Source organism: Octopus bimaculoides, chromosome 3 (assembly GCF_046866305.1).
Source record: "Octopus bimaculoides isolate indiv1 chromosome 3, ASM4686630v1, whole genome shotgun sequence".
NCBI lineage: Eukaryota > Metazoa > Mollusca > Cephalopoda > Octopoda > Octopodidae > Octopus > Octopus bimaculoides.
The window spans coordinates 59,088,273-59,107,664 of NC_142930.1; the positions used below are offsets into that span (position 1 = coordinate 59,088,273).

General features: G+C 32.2%; 1 protein-coding gene across 1 annotated transcript in view; it reads right to left on the bottom strand.

Annotated features, from left to right (window-relative positions):
* The window catches only part of LOC106875217 (uncharacterized), a 242,286-nt gene that overhangs the window by 168,982 nt on the left and 53,912 nt on the right, over positions 1–19,392 (bottom strand). The window contains exons 3-6 of the mRNA XM_089348365.1: positions 11,595–11,723; positions 8,040–8,375; positions 7,433–7,556; positions 3,572–3,748 (exon numbers count right to left, since the gene is read on the bottom strand). Coding sequence (XP_089204491.1) covers positions 3,572–3,748; positions 7,433–7,556; positions 8,040–8,375; positions 11,595–11,723 — 766 coding nt within the window. The remainder of the gene's footprint in view (positions 1–3,571; positions 3,749–7,432; positions 7,557–8,039; positions 8,376–11,594; positions 11,724–19,392) is intronic.

Consider the following 19,392-nt stretch of genomic DNA (forward strand, 5'->3'; position numbering starts at 1 on the left):
TTAATCTCTCTAAAAATTATTTAAAAAATAAGTATTTTTCTGTTGTTGCATTTTATGACTAATTCTGAAAAATAAAAGTCTATTCCAAAAGTACTATCAAAAGGACTTTTAGAAAGGCCCATAATTTATAAGAGATGTTTTATAACTAAAACAAAATATAAGATTTATTGAAATGAAACAATAATAGTGAAGAAATTAATTGTAGATTCTCTTTCAGATAAAACAGTAAGTTGAATAAAAATAATCTTCCAAAAATATTGTGAATGATTATCAAATTAATACTTTCTGAAGAATTTTGTTTGGAGTTGAACATAATCAATTAATTATATAATCAATATAATAAAGAATTATTTTGTGAGTACACATGCTCCTGTTAGTGCATGTTCACAGCAAGCACACATAAATAACACAACAATAAATTGATTCATAAATGCCAAATATTTAGGCCAGAATATTGCACATTTATACTTTTATTCCTTTACTTGTTTTGGCCATATTGAGGCACTACAATCAACAGTTTAATTACTCATCAAACCCAAAACTAATTTTTAAAACTGTTATTTTGTCCAGCTCTATTTGATAAACGACTATGTTACAGAACATAAAGAAAAAGCGCCAGTTTTTTGTTAAGTGGCATCAAAATTAAGATGGGCAAAGAGAAATAAAAGCTGGCTTCCAAAATGTTTTTCTACCAAAATTCATTCACAAAGTATTATTAGTCAGCTCAAGGTTACAGCACAAGATGGTCTGTGGTGTGACAAAAGCAGAAACTATATTGCTGTGAAGGGAAATTCTGAAACATAGTCATGCCAAATAATTTTAACAATTTGCAGTTAATACATATTGCATAAGAAAAGAATGTATTCTCAGAATTCTACTGAAGAATGCATGGGCTAGTTAGATTACAATTCCTTTTGGCTAGGCACAAATTCACTATAGTTAAGATGGGTTATATTGACTTTCATTGATTTATTGTTGGAATAGCAGGAATATAGTTTAGGCAAAGCAGAACTTGCCTCATAGCAAACGTTTAAATTAGTTTAACATAAACATATGCGATTTATTAGACGCTGTGTAGAGAACAGCAATGAAAACAAAGAATTCCAAAAGATAGATATGTGCTGAAATAAAAAGGCCACAAAACAAAGCATTATTCCTCTTCAAAATGGTTGATCTAGGAATAGCTGTGTATAGGTACAGGCCTGGCTACATCTTTAAGAAGCTTGCTTTCCAGCCATGTGGTTTTAGGTTCAGTCTTAATGCATTGTACTCAGGAGAAGCACCAAGCAAATCAAAGTCTTATGGGTGAATCTACTAGACTGAAGCTTAAAGAAGCCTGTCATATATATGTGTGTGTGTGTGTGTGCTTGAGTGTATCCCTTGTCTTCTCACCACATAATTGTAAACAAGCATCACTATCTGACAAGCGATACTATTCATTTCCAAATTAGAAAGGCAAACATATATGGCCATAGAGGAATAGTCCCTTGCTTGAAAACAAGTGATGCTTGTTGATGAGAAGGGCATCAGTAGTGGAAAGTCTGCCTCAATGAATTTTTTCCAACCCAAGCAGGCAGGGAAAAGTGGACAATAAAAATTTAATAAAATAAATAATCAAGTGATATGATGGAAATATCTTCTTATATATTAGCAAGTCTTAATTGTTTTGGCAGCATGGTTTAAAACAATACCATAACAATGCTTAGGTGTGTTACAAATCCTAGCACTTATAAAGCAAGAGCTTAACCCGCTTCTCATATAAATGACTGAGATTATAATACTCCCCACTCTGCAACATGGTTAACTTCCCAGTAGTTGTTCGAACTCATTATACAGCTGGATGTACTGGAGTAACTTGGAAGAAAGTCATTTGCTCAAGTACACATTGCACTGCTGTTATAAGATAATAATGTGTTAATTAATAATTAAAGATTTTACCTTATAAAATACTGAAAGATATTTCAATTTTTCCATGTAAGTGATGATAATATTTCAATTTTTTTCATGTCTAATTCAAATATATGTTGTGATTTAATTATTTGATATTACCCATCCACACCAAGTTAATGACAGGGATTTTTACCATGTTGTTGGTTGCACCATGGTTCACCAAAAGTTACAAACAAGACCCCAAAACCATCAGTTACCAGGCTCACCTTAAGTAACCTAATTTTGCAATATTAGGAGGTCACAGGAATTTATTCAACGAAAAAGAAATTTCCAATGATTCCGAGATTGGGGAGGGGAGTACCCCCCCCACTCATTTTTTTCTGAACCAAAATAAGGGATTTGCAGCATATTAGGAGGTCAGGGTACTTGATTCCATGCAAAATTCGGACAGAACTTATGGGTTGACCTGATATATACATATATACATATATATGTATACATATATACATATATATATAGAGGAGGGAGAATGTATGAAACAACAACAACAGACGAGGACAGGTGGTGTAAATAACAAAAGGATGTATTAGTATGACGCTCGGGAATACGGAAAGTCTTTGACGTTTCGAGCTACGCTCTTCAACAGAAAGAATACGGAGACAAGGAGAAAAACACGGAGAAAAAAAAAAATTGAATAGTGTTCAGTCACACACACATATACACACATATGTAAAACCATATACCATCCATGGATAAAGTTAAAATTTTAGTTTTCACAGGAAGATTATACATTAAGGTGAGAGATCAAAAATATACTAGAAAAGTTCAATTTCAATTTAAATATGTACTAATTATAGCCTAAGATAAACATGGTAGAGTTAAAATACCACACTATATAAGTTTGCTACTTTTTAAAATATCTAAAAGTGTGAGTGGAACAGGGTACACAATACTCTAAGGTCTAATCTGTTATTAATCAGGTTAGAATTGTTTCTAAGTCTAAAAATTTCATATGTTTCCATGGAACATAGTTCACATCCATATCTGCTATTTCTACAAGGATGGGCTTTTCTTATAATTTCCCATTTAAGGCCAAAACTGGTACCACTTTCCTTTAATTCCCAAATTTTATTTGATAACGACATACAATTTGCCTTATGTTTAAGTCTAAAAGATGACAGGTGGTTATATATATGCTGTTTCAAATTAATCGTACACCCCAAGTAAATATCATTATCAGTTATAGTACTTATTGTGCATTTATATACTACGTTTCTAGTGAGACATCGACCTAATAATGGATAACGGGACTTATTTCTACAATTGCAACTAGTGGAAATATCAACAACACTAATATTATTTCTAAGATTAAAATTATTGTTGTTACAATTATTCACATTAATATTATTTCCCCTATTATTAATTCTGTTATCAGGCTCATTATGATCACTTCTGTTACTATCTAACTCCATTTCCATCATGCAATCAGATAGAATCATTCTCGCAGGATCAGGCATACTAATATTTTCTAATTCCATATATGAACTAGACCCATAATTCACATTATTATCAGTAGAGGTGCTACTACTATTTATTTCAATTGTACTTCCAGCATCAATACCACTATATTCATTATGTTAGTTTAAGTTATGGTTGACAAGACTAAGGATATTGCTGTTACCTTCATAATTGCTATTGTCATTGTTATTTCCACTTCCATTTCTATAATTATTGGTAATGTTATTATTGACATTGATTAAATTATTATTGACATTTCTATAACTATTACCACCATTCTTATTTTCAATGATTCTGGCTAATCTTATGTTCTTTCTATTTAACCTAGCTATGATTGTACCTATATTAGGGAGGGTTGAGTATGAGATTCAGACTGTATTAGATGAAAGGATTCTAAAATATCTGTTGGAAGAAGGGAAATTTTTTTGTAAAATAGCCATAAATTTTTTGTATATATTTGTGGATACTGCATGTTTGAAAGGGATATTGAGCCAGACAGGATTTTTACTTTTAAATTTATTGTGTAAGTAAGTACAGGATACCTTTTGATTACTATTATTCTCTAGGACAATATTATGATTTATAGTTTTGCATATTTTTTTGTGGAATCCTTATTATTTTGTAGAGTAACTATATCATTTACATTGCCATTACTTTTATCTAACCTAGGTCTTCTGCTAGTATTAGTATGTAGTCTCCTATCAAAATGTACTCTATTATTTTCCTTATTACTTAAAATATTAGGTATGTAGGATGGTCTTTCATTTAGTATTTCATCACCACTGATTAAGTTAGTAGACTAACTATTACTAACATCATTATTAATTTCTCTATAAAAATGACTCGGCCTTCCAGGACTGAGGAAATAAATTTTCCAGTCATATCCCGCTTTAGACAAAGCAACATTGTAGTGTTATGAATGGGAATTAAAAATATCAATATTTGAAGATAGCTTACAAATTCTATCAGAAATACCTTTTACCATTGATTTTAATACATTCGGGAGGGGTGTGTGATTAGATAATTTATTCACATACATTGTAACCTTGTTCTCTTTTCTATAGGGATAGTACAATTTAAAGTCTATGTTTAGAGTAGTGTCCAAAAAATTTACTATCTTAGTACCATATTCATATATAATACTTAAGTTGAAGCTTCTTAAACATTTTCTAATTTTCTTTCTCATTCTTTCAATGATTGATTTATTGTTACTAGGGGTGATGAATAAGGCATCATCCCTGTATAAACCACCCCGGTTTTGCGTAACCAGCCCCAGCCCATTCAAAAGTACCTTGGATTGTAGGGCAACCTGCTGTGCTCGAAGAGACCTATTGAGTCAAGTACATAAACATCAAAATGAAAATCAAATGGAAATTGTAGTTGTGATACCCGTGCCAGTGGCATGTAAAAAGCACCATCCAAATGTGGCCGATGCCAGTGCCACCTAGACTGGCTTCCATGCCGGTGGCACATAAAAAGCACCAACTGATCGTGGCCGTTACCAGCCCTCTCTTGCCCCTGTGCCAGTGGCATGTAAAAAGCATCCTCTACACTCACGTAGTTGGCGTTAGGAAGGGCATCTAGCTGTAGAAACACTGCCAGATCAGAATGGAGCCTGGTGCAGCCTCCTGGCTTCCCAGACCCTGGTCGAACCGTCCAACCCATGCTAGCATGGAAAACAGACGTTAAATGATGATGAGGATGATGATGATATATATATATATATACACATACACAAACATACATACACACACATATATACTTACATGTAAACTTCCATACATATATATATATATATATATATATATATATATATATACATATATATATACAAATATATACACACACACAAACATACAAACACACACATATGTACCTAAATCTAAACTTCCATATCTATATATATATATATTATACAGGGTGTCTCAAAAAAAAAGTATGCATACTTCGACAGCTGATAACTCAATCTTCATTTCTTTATTTCTTTTCAAATTTAACAAATTAAAAATAATGAAGGGAGGAAAACTAAGATTTGAACAAAGGAAATTTATTCAAACTGGATACTAATAGCAATATTAGTGCTACTGGGTAGCAATCCAAGTGTAAAGAGAGTTAAGGTGGGAGTTTCAAAAAGATTCATCGATGTAACTTACCATTACTTGATTAGAGATAACTTTGAGGCACATGAGATTGCTCAGAATGTACTAAGATATCGACAAGCAACACAAAGCAAAAATGGATACTAGAAACAATGCCTGAGTTCAAGAAAAGCTGAAGGCTTAATGTGTCTCGTACCCACATCTATATATATACATGCATGCATTCATATATACATATAGACATTGACACACATACATATTTACACACATGTACATACACATGCATATGCACACACCCACATATATATGCATTGATATGTGTGTGTGTGTGTGTGTCCTCTTCCTATGCTTTATAATGACAACAGTTGTGCTGCAGAGACATTTCTCATGTCTCTAATACACAATATCTACTTCAACTTTTCAACAGTATCTAACATGGGAACAATGAAGAGTTGGTATCTTGCTACAGAATACTGCTCCAAGAAATCTCATCTAACCCATGCTGGCATGGTAAAAGCAGATATAAAGACAAAAATAAAATTAAACAAAATATATGTTTAGTTTTTATAAAGTCTAAATGCTCAAAATTACTGAGTGTTCACATGATGATAGTGCCTCTTAAGTTCAATAAGTTTACATTGTTATATTATTTAAAATTTGCTGAAATAAAGATATTCCATGAAGTAAAAAAGTGTTCAACTAACATGGAAGAAACTCATTAACATACAGCAACCTAACTTAATCATTAAAATTACTCTTGTACTTTTTATATTGTTTCCTTCATACTGCAAATATCAACAGCAAAAACGCATTTCAGAGAAAATACTGTAAAATGTAAAATTTACACCTATCTATAAATATTCAACACAAAAATAATTTTCATGGTTTTTTTTTTTTTTTTTTTTCAATGGAGAAAAAGGTAAGAAGGTGAGAAATAAAGATGTAATGTAAAAAGGAATTTCACTTCTTTTTTCTATATTATCATTTTCAAATGTGGCAGCATAAAACATGATGTATTAAACTCAGTAGTATAAGCAACAATGCACAAGTGTACATATGTGAAAGAGAAAGATAGGGAAAGTGTGTGAGTGTGTTTAGCATTTCCACATGCATAATTCTGTTGATCTGCTTTCATGCTTCTAAGTTCATGGAAAGGTGATTGTCATTTGCAAAGTGCTGTTTTCATATATTAAGAATACAAGATGGACTGTACTAAGAGAAATTTTAAAACATAATGAAGAGCTTACATATTTAAATTATTGCATTACTTAGAGAAGTAGCTGAAAACTTCACTTTGGTTATGAAACACTCCAAAATTTAATGATGACTACTTTCCAAACTATTATTAAGGATTAAGGAGGTTTTGTTGTTCAAAAGATGTTATCTTAATGACTCATATGTATGTGAGAAATTCATTCTTTACTTATAGTAAATTTTAGATACTTTTACATGCTCAATACAAAACATTTAATTTTTAATTATGTTTAATGATAATAATATAAATATACTTTTTTTTTTCCTATCATCATAAATCACTAATATTTCTTGAAATCTATACTCAGTTTTAATTTTCATTGAAGTCTAATTATTTATCAACTTAGAACAATCCAGATTGCCATCATTTCATTTATTTGAAGCTTATGGTATGATAATATCTATTTGAAATCTATCCTATCACTTGATTTCTCCCCCAAAATTCCCTAATAAAAGTTTAAAGCTTTTTTATATGATACTAATTTTTGCAGGGAACTGGAAAAGACTGCCAACCTAAATTCATATAATCAATACCTAAAGTTGACAAAAATATATACAACAAAAACCATCAACCTAAATATTTGAACTGGGATCTTTATTTTCAAACATTTTGGCAAGGAGATGTAGACGACCAATATCTATTTGAATTCGAAAACTTCAGTAGCAATATCATACCATTCTAAGAGTGTCTGCCTCCTCCTCGTCTGGCATTTCGGGAACACCTTTTAATGTATCTTCATTCTGGTAGATGTCAGCTTCTTCTTCTTCTGCATGAAGTAGTAGCATACCTCCACCCTGTGAGGCCAAACACATGCTATTTATCGATGATACACTGTTGAGAGTATCTTAATTGCTTTTTTTCTTTTATTTTTTCCAATACTCTCTTTTTGTTTAGATTTCTCACATAAATAAGAAGTACAAAGCAGTCATTGCTTTGCCAAAACGTATATTTAAGGAAAGCATAAAATGTGTCCCATTGTCTAATCTTAAAATATAAACACAAACAGGGAAACAATGAGTGCCTCACCATGATTTTAACTACACTAACAAGAGCATTATCATTTAAAGTAAAAACAAAACTAGAAAAAAATTTAATTCTTAATTTAAATATTAGCATGCGAAAAAGATTTTCAACATAACTCAAACACCTTTAACCAAAATTATTTTTAAAATAAACAAACTTCAAATAAAAGAAAATATCGAAAGATAAATTAGCTTCTTATGGAAACACTAACAGTAAACATCTCTTTCCTCAGAAGATAACAGATAAGTGCTTACCATTCTAAGAGCTTCGGCTTCTTCTTCCTCAGGCATCTCCGGAACACCTTTTAATGTATCTTCATTTTGATTGTTGTCAGCTTCTTCTTCAGCATGAAGAGGTAGGTCACCACCCTGTGATGCTAAATACATACTGTTGCGGGATCTATACATCATGGGCTGTTGTGTCATATCATAGCACTCTGTAGGCTGACCACTAACATCTAAAAACCCCTGGGATTTATTCCATGAATTAGCACAAATCAAAGCAAAGAAGAATGATATCATTGTAGAAATGCCTACTGTTAGGAAAACCCATTTTAGACCAGGCACATGTCCATTCAGTGGTCTTTGATACTGAAAAAAAAAGAGAAGGAATATATATATGAAACTACATAAATGAAAAGAAAAAATAGTCAAACATTTTAAAACTAACTATCTACAATACTTTCCAGGGCCTTTGTGATTGATAAAATAGAAGAATAAAAGTAACTCAAAACTGAGACCTGGTTCAAGTGCTTAAAATATAGTGGACTCTTCTAAAAGCATTCAAGGACCAGATTCTTATATTAAATCAAGTAACAGATTAAGTTTACCAACAAGCAGGATTCAATCTCACAATGCAAATAACTGGTATAAATTCAGATACTCAAACAATTCCACCTAGGTAGGTACTTTATAGACCACAGGAGAATAAAAAGCAAAACTGACTTTGGCAAAATTTGAATCCAGAACATAAAAAGCCAGAATAAATACCACAAGGTATTCAAATGATGTGCCAACAACTCTATCAATTCATTGCCTAGTCATTATTTACCAATATACTATAACCAACAACCTACCAATAAATACTGACCTCCCATCTCTTTTACTGCTGCTACCACCTTTGCTCTCCTGCATTAGCAATATATATTTACTATCATCAAGTTATGCATTTACTCTTTTTTGTTACTAATTACAACAAAAGTATTTTAAGACCATTTTCTTTGTGAACTGCGAAGTTAGCTTTGTGGGCCCCCATGGGAATCTTTGATTAGTTCTATCCTCTACAGCCCCACCATACCAATCTTCTTCTCATATCCTCTTCCATCAACTTTATCTGTCTTCCTCAGTCTTCTTCTCCATCTGCTTCCTTCCATGTTCATCAATTCTCTTACCCCGTCATTTTCATCCTTCCTCAGGACATGACCAAAATGTATATTTCTTGAAACACTATCTATCTCTGGCTCTATTCCCATCATTATCATAAATTTGTTGTTTGTCCTGCTCTTTCTTAGGGACACTCCAAACCATTCTCATTTCTATTCTTTCCAATCTTTTCTGTTGCTCCTCATCCGTTATCCAATATCTCACACTATCATAAATGCAAGCACATCTTGCATTTGCAGTATATTCCATCACTCATTAGTATACCACCCAATTCCAGGAGCTTCTGTCATGCACGTCTCACTGTAACCACTGACAGTGATTCCAATCCACTTTCTTATGTAACAAAATGGTTCATAATTTCCTTTCATCTCTATTTCTTTTGCAAGACCCACTTCAGCAATTCTCTCTATATTCTCTTTACACTTAAATTTAGATAGAACTTTAATATCCCTCTCACACAACTACATTTTTCACGAACCCACTCAGTGCATATTGTACATTTAATGGAGTTTAACCCAATACACTTTCTGCCTTTCCCACTCACCATATGGGTTACCACTTGTCATCACCTTTGTCTTTCCAATATTCTCCTTTCTATCTTTTGCTTCCATACATTCCTTCCACCGAATCATCTCCTACAAACCAATCAAACTCTCTAGTATTAACACTAGCTCACCTGTGTACAGCAACTACTGCAATGGGTCATTCTATACACCTTAAACTTCCATCTAAAATCTACAAATAGTAATGGGCTAATATTGACCCATGTGACACTAAAACTTTCACTTCAATATCATGTCTATTCCTGCCTTTTCTTCTCACAACTGTACTTATTCTCTCATACCTCAACATTAATATTTTAATCAATCATTCTGCTACTCCTAACTTCCTCTCTTAATGTCCAAGTCATTACTTCATGAGGGAACCTATTGGAAGGTTTTTCCAAATCAAGAAAAAAAAAATGCACAAGAAACAACTTCCTCCTCAAGTCTCTGTACTTTTTCTAGTAAGTACCATGCAAAAAAAAAAAAAAAATTGCATTGGTCATCCTTCTCTCTGATTCCACTTTCTTCCTCATCTCCTTTTCTAACACCCTGTTACCTTCAATAACTTTATTGCACTTTATGAGTAATAGTCAAAGGGATTACCTTTCTCATTGTACAGAAGCACGAGAGAAAACTCCTAGTCTGCTGGGAAATGGTCTTCTTCCACTACTAATGGGCAGATCTTCATTATTTTCTTTACACCCCAACTTTGTGCTGCCTTTAACATATTTCATTCAATTGTCATTGGCTATCCTGCTTTTAACTTCATTACTCTTCCCGGTTTCTTAACATCTAAGTTTTCTCTGCCAATTCTAGAAGTAGATTGCTCTCCATGCTGCCTTCCCCTTCAACATCATATATCTTTTCTGCTTTTTCCTTATTTTTATCAAGAACATCAACTTGTCTCATTTCATCCTTCAAGGAATTCCCTTATGACATATTCCATTCAAGTCTCATTCTACCACAGCAAATTCTGTGCCTTTCATTTTTCTCTTAGTCTCTCCATAGCACACCAAACCTTATCCTTCTTTACAACATTCCAGTCTGGTGAATACCCTCTACATTTACATAAAAGATGTTCTCATAAGAAAATAAATTTAATTAAATAGAATTATTTGGCTTACATGAAGTATGCACCCACTTTAGTAAAATACTTAATATAACTTCCAAACAACTATAGTAAAAATATTATAATAATAATACCTGTAAAATTATTTTTCAAGCATGGTATGAATTTATTAAGTGCTTATTGAATTCAGCTATTTGAATTAAATATATAACACTTCACAAATATACACAAAGTTTTTCAAAATGAAGCAAAGTATAATGAGAAGTAGAAAAAGGTTGTTTTTTTTTCGTGTAACTAGATTTTTCCAATTGAATGTACTTATGAGTATGTGCATGTATGTATGTAAGTATTTTAGAGGTTTTAATGAGAGGAAACTATATAACTTCAACAAGCATCATTTTTTTTCATTTATGCATTTATTGATGTATAGTTTCAAATAAAATAGAATTTTGTGCTTGTAGTAAAATAATTCAAATTGATTTTTATAATAAACTTCAGTATTTAAACTCAACGGTTTATACTATTTGTTTATTATCTGAAGCTTTAACTCTGAAAATATGAATAAAAATAATTAAACAATGTCAAAAATTATAATAAGGTAATGAAATTTAGTAACTAATTATTTTGAAAAGTAAAAAAAAAATGAAGCCAAGGATAACAAAAGTTTATCAGTTTATATATAAATGTCTTCTAACAACAATGGAACAGGAAATATTTATAAAAATCATATAAGATTATATGTGAGATTAAATTCCCATTACAGAAATCATTTTAAGTTAAAAAAAAAAAGAACAAATAAGGAAAATGCCTCACCAACTGAAGCAAAAGTCCCTCTTTATATTCAACCAGCTCAATATGGACAGAATAGGCATCTTCTACTGTAGGAGCAGTGATGTTGATGAGAACTTCAAATTCATTGCCTTCCTGAAAATGCACTGCTCCCTGAAAGAGAGAGAGGGAGAGAGAAATTGAAAGAAACGGAATAGGAGTAAGATTTGAAAGAAGAGTTTCAAGTGGGAATAAGCATGTGTCAGTATAAATGCCATATATCTACATACACACACCAATCAATAATCAATATATTTAAAAGATATCATAGTTTGAAATGTTGAGAAAATTTTAGTTATAAATGTTTAAGTAAATGAAATCTTTCAGCCCAGAATGTCATTTGACAGCGATTTTACAAATTAGAATATCTCAATAAGTAGATTAATAAGCATTACTAAGAGTAAAACAGTATAGATGAAAATGCTTGAAATCATGACATTGTAATCACAAATCTCTAATTGCTCGTTAACTTATTGTTTCATTTTAAGACAACTGTAAAAAAAATTAGGAAAATGATATTCTATGATCATAGTGTTATTTCTATAAAAATAGAATGTATAGTAATATTAGTAGCCATGGCTGTCCTTTTGAGCAAACTCTACTGTGGTTTTTTAACCCCAAGAAGACATCTCCTCTAGCTGGTTATTTTATGTATCATTTACATATTAATTTCCTTCAACTACTACTTTTTATCTAGTAAACTAATTCATATTTTTGCCTCATTTATTTCTATATCTATTTTGGTGAGAGGTGTGTTAAAAGTAACAGTTCAGTGTAAAGTTTAGTATTCTTTATTATATTTATGAATACGGTTTATTTCCTTACAATGTTGATTTATTCAAGACAGCAAGCAAACTGGCAGAGTTGTTAGCATGCTGGGCAAAATGCTTAGCAGCATTTCATCAGTCTCTATGTTCTGAGTCCAAATGCTGCCAAAGTTGACTTTGCCTTTCATCCTTTCGGGGTCAAGGAAATAAGCACCAGTTAAGGACTGGGATCGATGTAATCAACTAACCTCTTCCCCCATTCCCTGAACTTGGTGGGCTTGTGCCAAAATTTGAAACCAACATTTAAATTATACTTCAATATAGAATCAATCACAGTTGAAGTTTTAATGTAGTTTATTCTCTCTCGTTTTGACTTTTCAATCATCTGCATAGTTCGAGGACAATTATTATTAAGAAATTTAACTGAAGTTAAATGTTTTTCAAAGTTATGCTGCTGATTCATCTCAGCTCCACTCTGATCAAACAAATCAATAATTAAAGGAACTACAGCTATGACCATGCCAACCTTTTTACTGTGTGAATGAAACTGAGAACCAGATTAACCAGTGCATCCATTTTCTTTTTAAAGATGTGATTTGAGGCACATATGGCAATTATTTCTCACAGGCCAAGCAATCATATAGACACTCTCTTGTTAGCATATTCAAGTTATGCATAGACAAAAGGCACAGAGGGAAAAATAAAATGAAATAGAGGAGTGATTAGCAAATTTTCATCCACATTCAGTAAAATGACTTCTAGATATAGCAAACAATTAAGGCTACAAAAATTACAACTACTTCCATACTATAACAGATCTTAGATTTACCATTTTGTTTCACATACTAATTATAACTACATGTTTTACTACAGCTAAACTTTTAAAGAATGTATTCTGTTAGTTGTGCAAGAGATAACTCCTGAAATGCTTCAAAATGTATTTCACAATGCTAAGAATAGATTTGAAATTTGCAGGGTATAAACAGAGCACATGTTGAAAATTTTCAATTAAGTTTTGACATAAAATTTATAATCCATTTGTTTTGGTGTCATAATTAAGTAATAATCATAAAATTGTCAGTTTTTTTGTTTGCCTGATTTCATTGAAATAGTAAATTTTGGGACACTCTTTGCACACTCTTGCTAACTTACCTACCCACTCTTCCTATTCCTCTATATCCATTCTTTCTCTCTCATAATCACCTAGCACCTTTGGGATGTAGCCTCACCATTATGCTCACTTCCATCTTGGGAAGCTCTAAATTTTCCTCTTCAGCAAGACACCTCTTCCTGTCCCTCTATCAAACTTTCACCTCCATCAATACACAATTAAGATATCTTGTCTAGTGAAAACTTGGGGACCTCACCAGTACACTGTACAATGGTTGATGTTAGGAAGAGTATCTAGCTGTACAGACTATGTCAAAGCAAACACTGGATCTGGGCACAATCCTCAGACACATCAGCTTTTGTTGAACCATCCAAACCATGCCAGCATGGAAAAATGAATGCTGAATGAGGATTATATATATATATATATATATATATATATATATATATATATATATATATATATATATATATCCACACAGACACATGCACAAAGTACTAGTCATATACTGAAGTTGATTAAAATTACTTCAACTGATTAAATCCTCCTGACTTTGGCTCATGCTAGAAATTGTATATTAAAAAAAAACACAGAACACCTATTAGCTACATGAACCATGATTTTGAAACAATTCTAGTAAAGATCAAATTCCAACCTATATACAGTACATGTGTAAAAAGAAATGAATAATGGTATCTTTTGTAAACCTTTTTCAGGATTTTCTTTCACTTAATATCACACATACCTAATGTGTATTTGACAGCCTACTGAGTACTTAACTGTATGCACAAAGTCGTTCTCAACATGTACAAATGAAAATAAAGAAAATGCAAACTGAACAATAGAAAATAAATATTCAAGAAATGCATTCCATTATTATTTTCATGAGAAAATAAACTTCATGATCAATTGTGAATTGTTTGCGCTTATTGAAGTTATTGCTTTATTCTAAACACACATACACACACATATAAACACATACACTCAAATACACACACACTTTTCATATCTTCACAGGAAAAGATGGAAGTTTTGATTGATCTATTTTGCAGTGTCTTCAGTTGCTTCAATAATACTTCAGTTATAGCTTATGCAATAGGAAGATCACTCTACTGAAATGTAGAAGATATTGAAGATATCAATCAGCCATATTACAATAAGAAAAGAAGTAATAATTCAGACATATATTTAATATTTAATCAAAACTTTTGTCTTCCATTATTTTTCAAAATTTTTTTGTAAGATTCATTCTTCAATTGAAAGCAACCTGCAGCTTTTATTAGAAGATTTCCAATTAACAAAACTACAATTTTATAGGGACAAAGAGCATATTGGAAAATATATTTCACTGAGAAATGCCCAAGTAAAATAAATTTCAAAGACATTACCCAGTAAAACTTAAATATAAAGAAAATGAAATATTTTCACAAATAAATTATTTAAAAAAACCAGTTTGGGGCTTTTTTTAAAATTTCTTTTGTTTTAAACATTGAAAATGAACTTCAACATAATATTTCATATGATTCAGAAGCAAATAAATTTAGAGGCAGTATTATAAAATTATTGAATAGATATTTAATATTGCATATAGTTATATTTCTAGCAATATTTTCTTTGAACTTTTAACAATACTATTTCTAAACTGAAGATTTCCTAAAACTCTACGATCAACTAACATTACAACTTCTTTTATAAGACTAATTGATAGGAGAGGTTATGCCTTCAATGGCATTAACCACCTGTTGAAGGAAATATCTCAAAAACGTGAGCAAGGATCCAAACAGACAGTAATACAACATAACTAAAATTAAAAAAATCTACCTAAAGTGCAAGATGGTATTTTGAAAAATAAATTTACAAAGATCATTTTTATGTATTAGCAAATTGATTAGTATTGTAAAGAGTAACATAAGCTAAATACACAGCTTCTGTATAGTTTACAAATACATTTTCAACAATAATGCACTCATAAATCTGTGTTAATCTGCACTAAAACTCCATTCAATAAACCACCAATTTTACAAAGACAGATCAAAATGATATACTCTCTGCTTTTTCATCTCCAGAAATAACAAATGAGGGTACCCCAACACAGTTTCTGCTGCTTTCTTCAGCACAATTTATTATTAATCATTAATACTTAAGTAAAAGAAAATTTAACAGAAGGAATTTTTAACTGCTCCCATGCTGATAATAACCCCATAAAAAACCCAGCAGCTAAAAGAGGCTGTATCAAACACCTCAAAATGGAAAGAAGCTTATCCATACATTGATAGCACTGCTTTCAAATCAGTTACACAACTAAGCAGCACCATCTTTTAATGCAGCAAATAGTAAATAAAAATCACAAGCTCTTTTGGTTGAATTTTCAATCATCAGTCAGCTTACTTGAAAACAAAAACCAAGGTTATTGAAAAGAATCTGACATCAAACCATTTCTCTCAATGTGACCAAACTGCAACGCTTGAATGGAAGGTTGCAGATAGGGTGTTGTAAAAGTGGTGAACCAAGGAAATGACAGAACAACTAGCTCAGACAACAGTTCTGGCTTATACATAAATCAGAAGATAACAGCTAGCATCAAGTATTGTAAACCAGTTATTATTCTTTTTATTATTAGGTCATCTGTTGCTGAGACAATGACCAAGGATATCACATGGGAGATGATGGGGCACAGTGTGTCCAGCTGTGGCCAATCAGTCTGATGAATGCTCAACAGGCTCTGCTGTATGTCAGGCACTGGTGATTTACTGAGACTGAAAGCAAGTAGTTCGCTCTGGACTTGGGTAATCACATTTTCTTTGTACACATATATACATGGAAAGCCTGCTACATTGAATTCCTTAATTACAAAGAAAAAAACAAAAACTTCTCACAGTTGGAGGGGTCCAGCTGCAAAACAAGATATTCTTTGCACAAATTGCATGAGAAACTACATGTCTGGCATCTATTCCACTAAGACAGAACATGTCAGCATAAGTAACTCATTTCAGTAGTCTTTTGAAAAATAGAATTTGGATCATGCTGGTTTCTAATTGTTACATATCCTTCTCAAAACGTGCACAAAACTGTGTTGAGAGAAAACTGTTATACCATAATTATACCAGATAATAGAAGCAAGTTGGTAGGAGGAGCCAAAGTATAATAGCTAAGGTAATTATTAACATAGAGTTTAATTACAAGAAATTATTGATGGAAAATATAATTAAAGTATTACTTGCATAAGTGTAAGATTTCATTTGGACTAGAAAATTATCTATTGATTGTTGGTTTGCATTTAATTACACCTAAAGACCCATTTATTAATTTGAAGTATTTATGCATTATTTTTCAGAATATCCCAGTGTTAATTTCTAATATCTGAAATACGCATATAGCATTACTTTGCAAGAGCATATTTAAAAATGCAATGAAGGATAAACAACAAAAGAAAGACAAGTGCCATTTTTATACAGTAGTAATTTCTATGGACATTTAAAAATTGCATTGCACTTTCTCTCTCCAGGGAATGTCATTGCAATGTTATTTCACATAGGTTATTTGACATTATTTCTATTATACATATAATTTAAAATAAATTAGGAACTTTTACCTTTTACTTTATGATTTCTTGCAACATTCTAGTCTATTCTGGCTGCTGTGAGGAGCTTCTATTTTAATAGTAATGTAATTACTGAGGAATGGAAATCAGCAGAATTGTCAGCACATTGGACAAAATGCCTTACGGTATTGTGTTATGATCCTCTACATTCTAAGTTCCCGTAAGGCTGATCTACAATAGTTTTCTGACTCTTCCAGTGTCAAAATAATTACCATTTAAGTACCAAATCAACATATTTCCCTATATTCATCCTACAAATTTCAGACTCAGTGAGTTAGAAATCAAAGACATTTGCATAGACATGCTGACTGCTTAAAGTGATAGGAACTTGTGGACAGGAATAAGGCACCCAGTGGACAGGAATAAGGCACCCAGTAGACTTTGTACACTACCTGGCATTAGGTAGGGTATCCAGAGACAAAAACCATGCGAAAAAATGTCAATGGAACTCATCACAACTTTGCAGCTCATCAGTTCCTGTCAAACTACCCAACTTAAGCCAGCATGGAAAGCAGATTTGACTTTAAATGATGATGTATCTCCAGTTAAAGCTGCAGCTAGCTTGATACATATTATGAAAACAATTCCATTTAGAGCAAGTGATCAATATAATGAGCATATTTTGTTTTCCCTCTGCTGGATTTGGAGAGTAGTGTATGGCCTTTCCAGTATCTCTATACGAATGATAGCGATGAAATTAATATTCTGAGGCAACAGTGAGGCCCCTAATTGATAGCTGCTCATGATTAAGGAGGGTGCAGTACAATTTTGATATATCTACTGTAAAGGATTCTTATAGGAAGTCAGTTTACAAATTCAAAACAGACTTGTTATGTGGTATCTAGGTTGCGTGAGTGGTGGAGATTTGTTAGGGAGATTGAGTGACTGAGTTAAGTGTGACAGGAAAGAGAGAGGTAAGAGGATTAGAGAATGTCAAAGGGTGGAGGAGGCAACAATAGTAGACATGCACGCACAAAAATAAATACATGCATATACACAACCACACACACATACTTTAATACATAGTGATGTACAACTCAATGTACATCATTACCAGCATTGTGACTTTCAATTCACAATTCACACACACGTCTGTGTGCATGTGTATGTATAGGTGCAAGTGTAGGTACGTGGTTAAAAAGTTTACTTCACAATCTTATAGTTTTAGATTCAATCCCACTGTGTGGTACCTTGCATGAGTGTTTTATTATAGCATTCAGCTGACCAAAAATGTGTCAGTGGCTCTGGTAGACAGAATATGAAGAAGCTCATCATAAACATGTCTGCATATGTTTACAGTTAGATTTCTTTTGTTTTTTTCTTTAGAAAATCACTGAGCTACAAGTGTTATTGTGTCATTTCTTCTGTCAACAAATTCATGGCCCCTTCAAAGCAATGTCCAACAACAAAGTCCTTATTTGAAAAATAGTATGTGTTAGTTACTGGAAGAACATCTGGCTGTAAAAAATGCCTGTATAATATACCTAATTCACACTAGCATGGAAATATAGATTAAAAAAACAAGAATGAAAAATATATACATATATGTACACATACACACACACACACACACATATATATTTATATATATATAGAAAGAGAGATACACATAATTACACATGCATAAATATATGTTTGTATGTGTATATGAATGTGTATGTATATATAACATGAAATATGCACAAGAGAAAGAGGATCTTCCCAACATGCACCCACCAAAGGGATTAGCCATTCTAATATTAGCAATATGACAGATAAAGCAATTAAGAATATAGACCATCATGAGTTGCTGCTGAGATGTTTACAATATCTGGTGACATAGGATATAACTACCAAAACTCGTGTACTCAATCAGGCTGTACAGGAAGATATCACATGAAATGACTGGTGTGACAGCATCATACCCAACTGTTTCAAAGGGAAAAGCAATGTCTCAGAGAGACGTAGTTACAGAAGTATCAAATTGCTGGACTAGTCATGAAAGTGTCAAACATCGATAAATGAGAAAGAGAATTTTCTTAGTTGAAATGCTTTTCAGTTCTGTGCCAGGAAGAAGTACTGCAGATGGCTTCCCCCAAGAGAAACAACTGCAGAAGTATTGAGCTAAAGATATACTGCTGTATTTAGCATCCATTAACCTGAAGAAAGCTTTCAGCAGGTTGTCTTGTTCCTGATCTGGTGGTCATTGAGGAAGCTAGGAAAAGATGAATGCCATACAAGATGTACTGAGGCGCTGTCAGTAAAGTGATATATATGGCAATGAGCATAACTTCACTCATCCCCAGCTTCACTTCTAACCCTTTT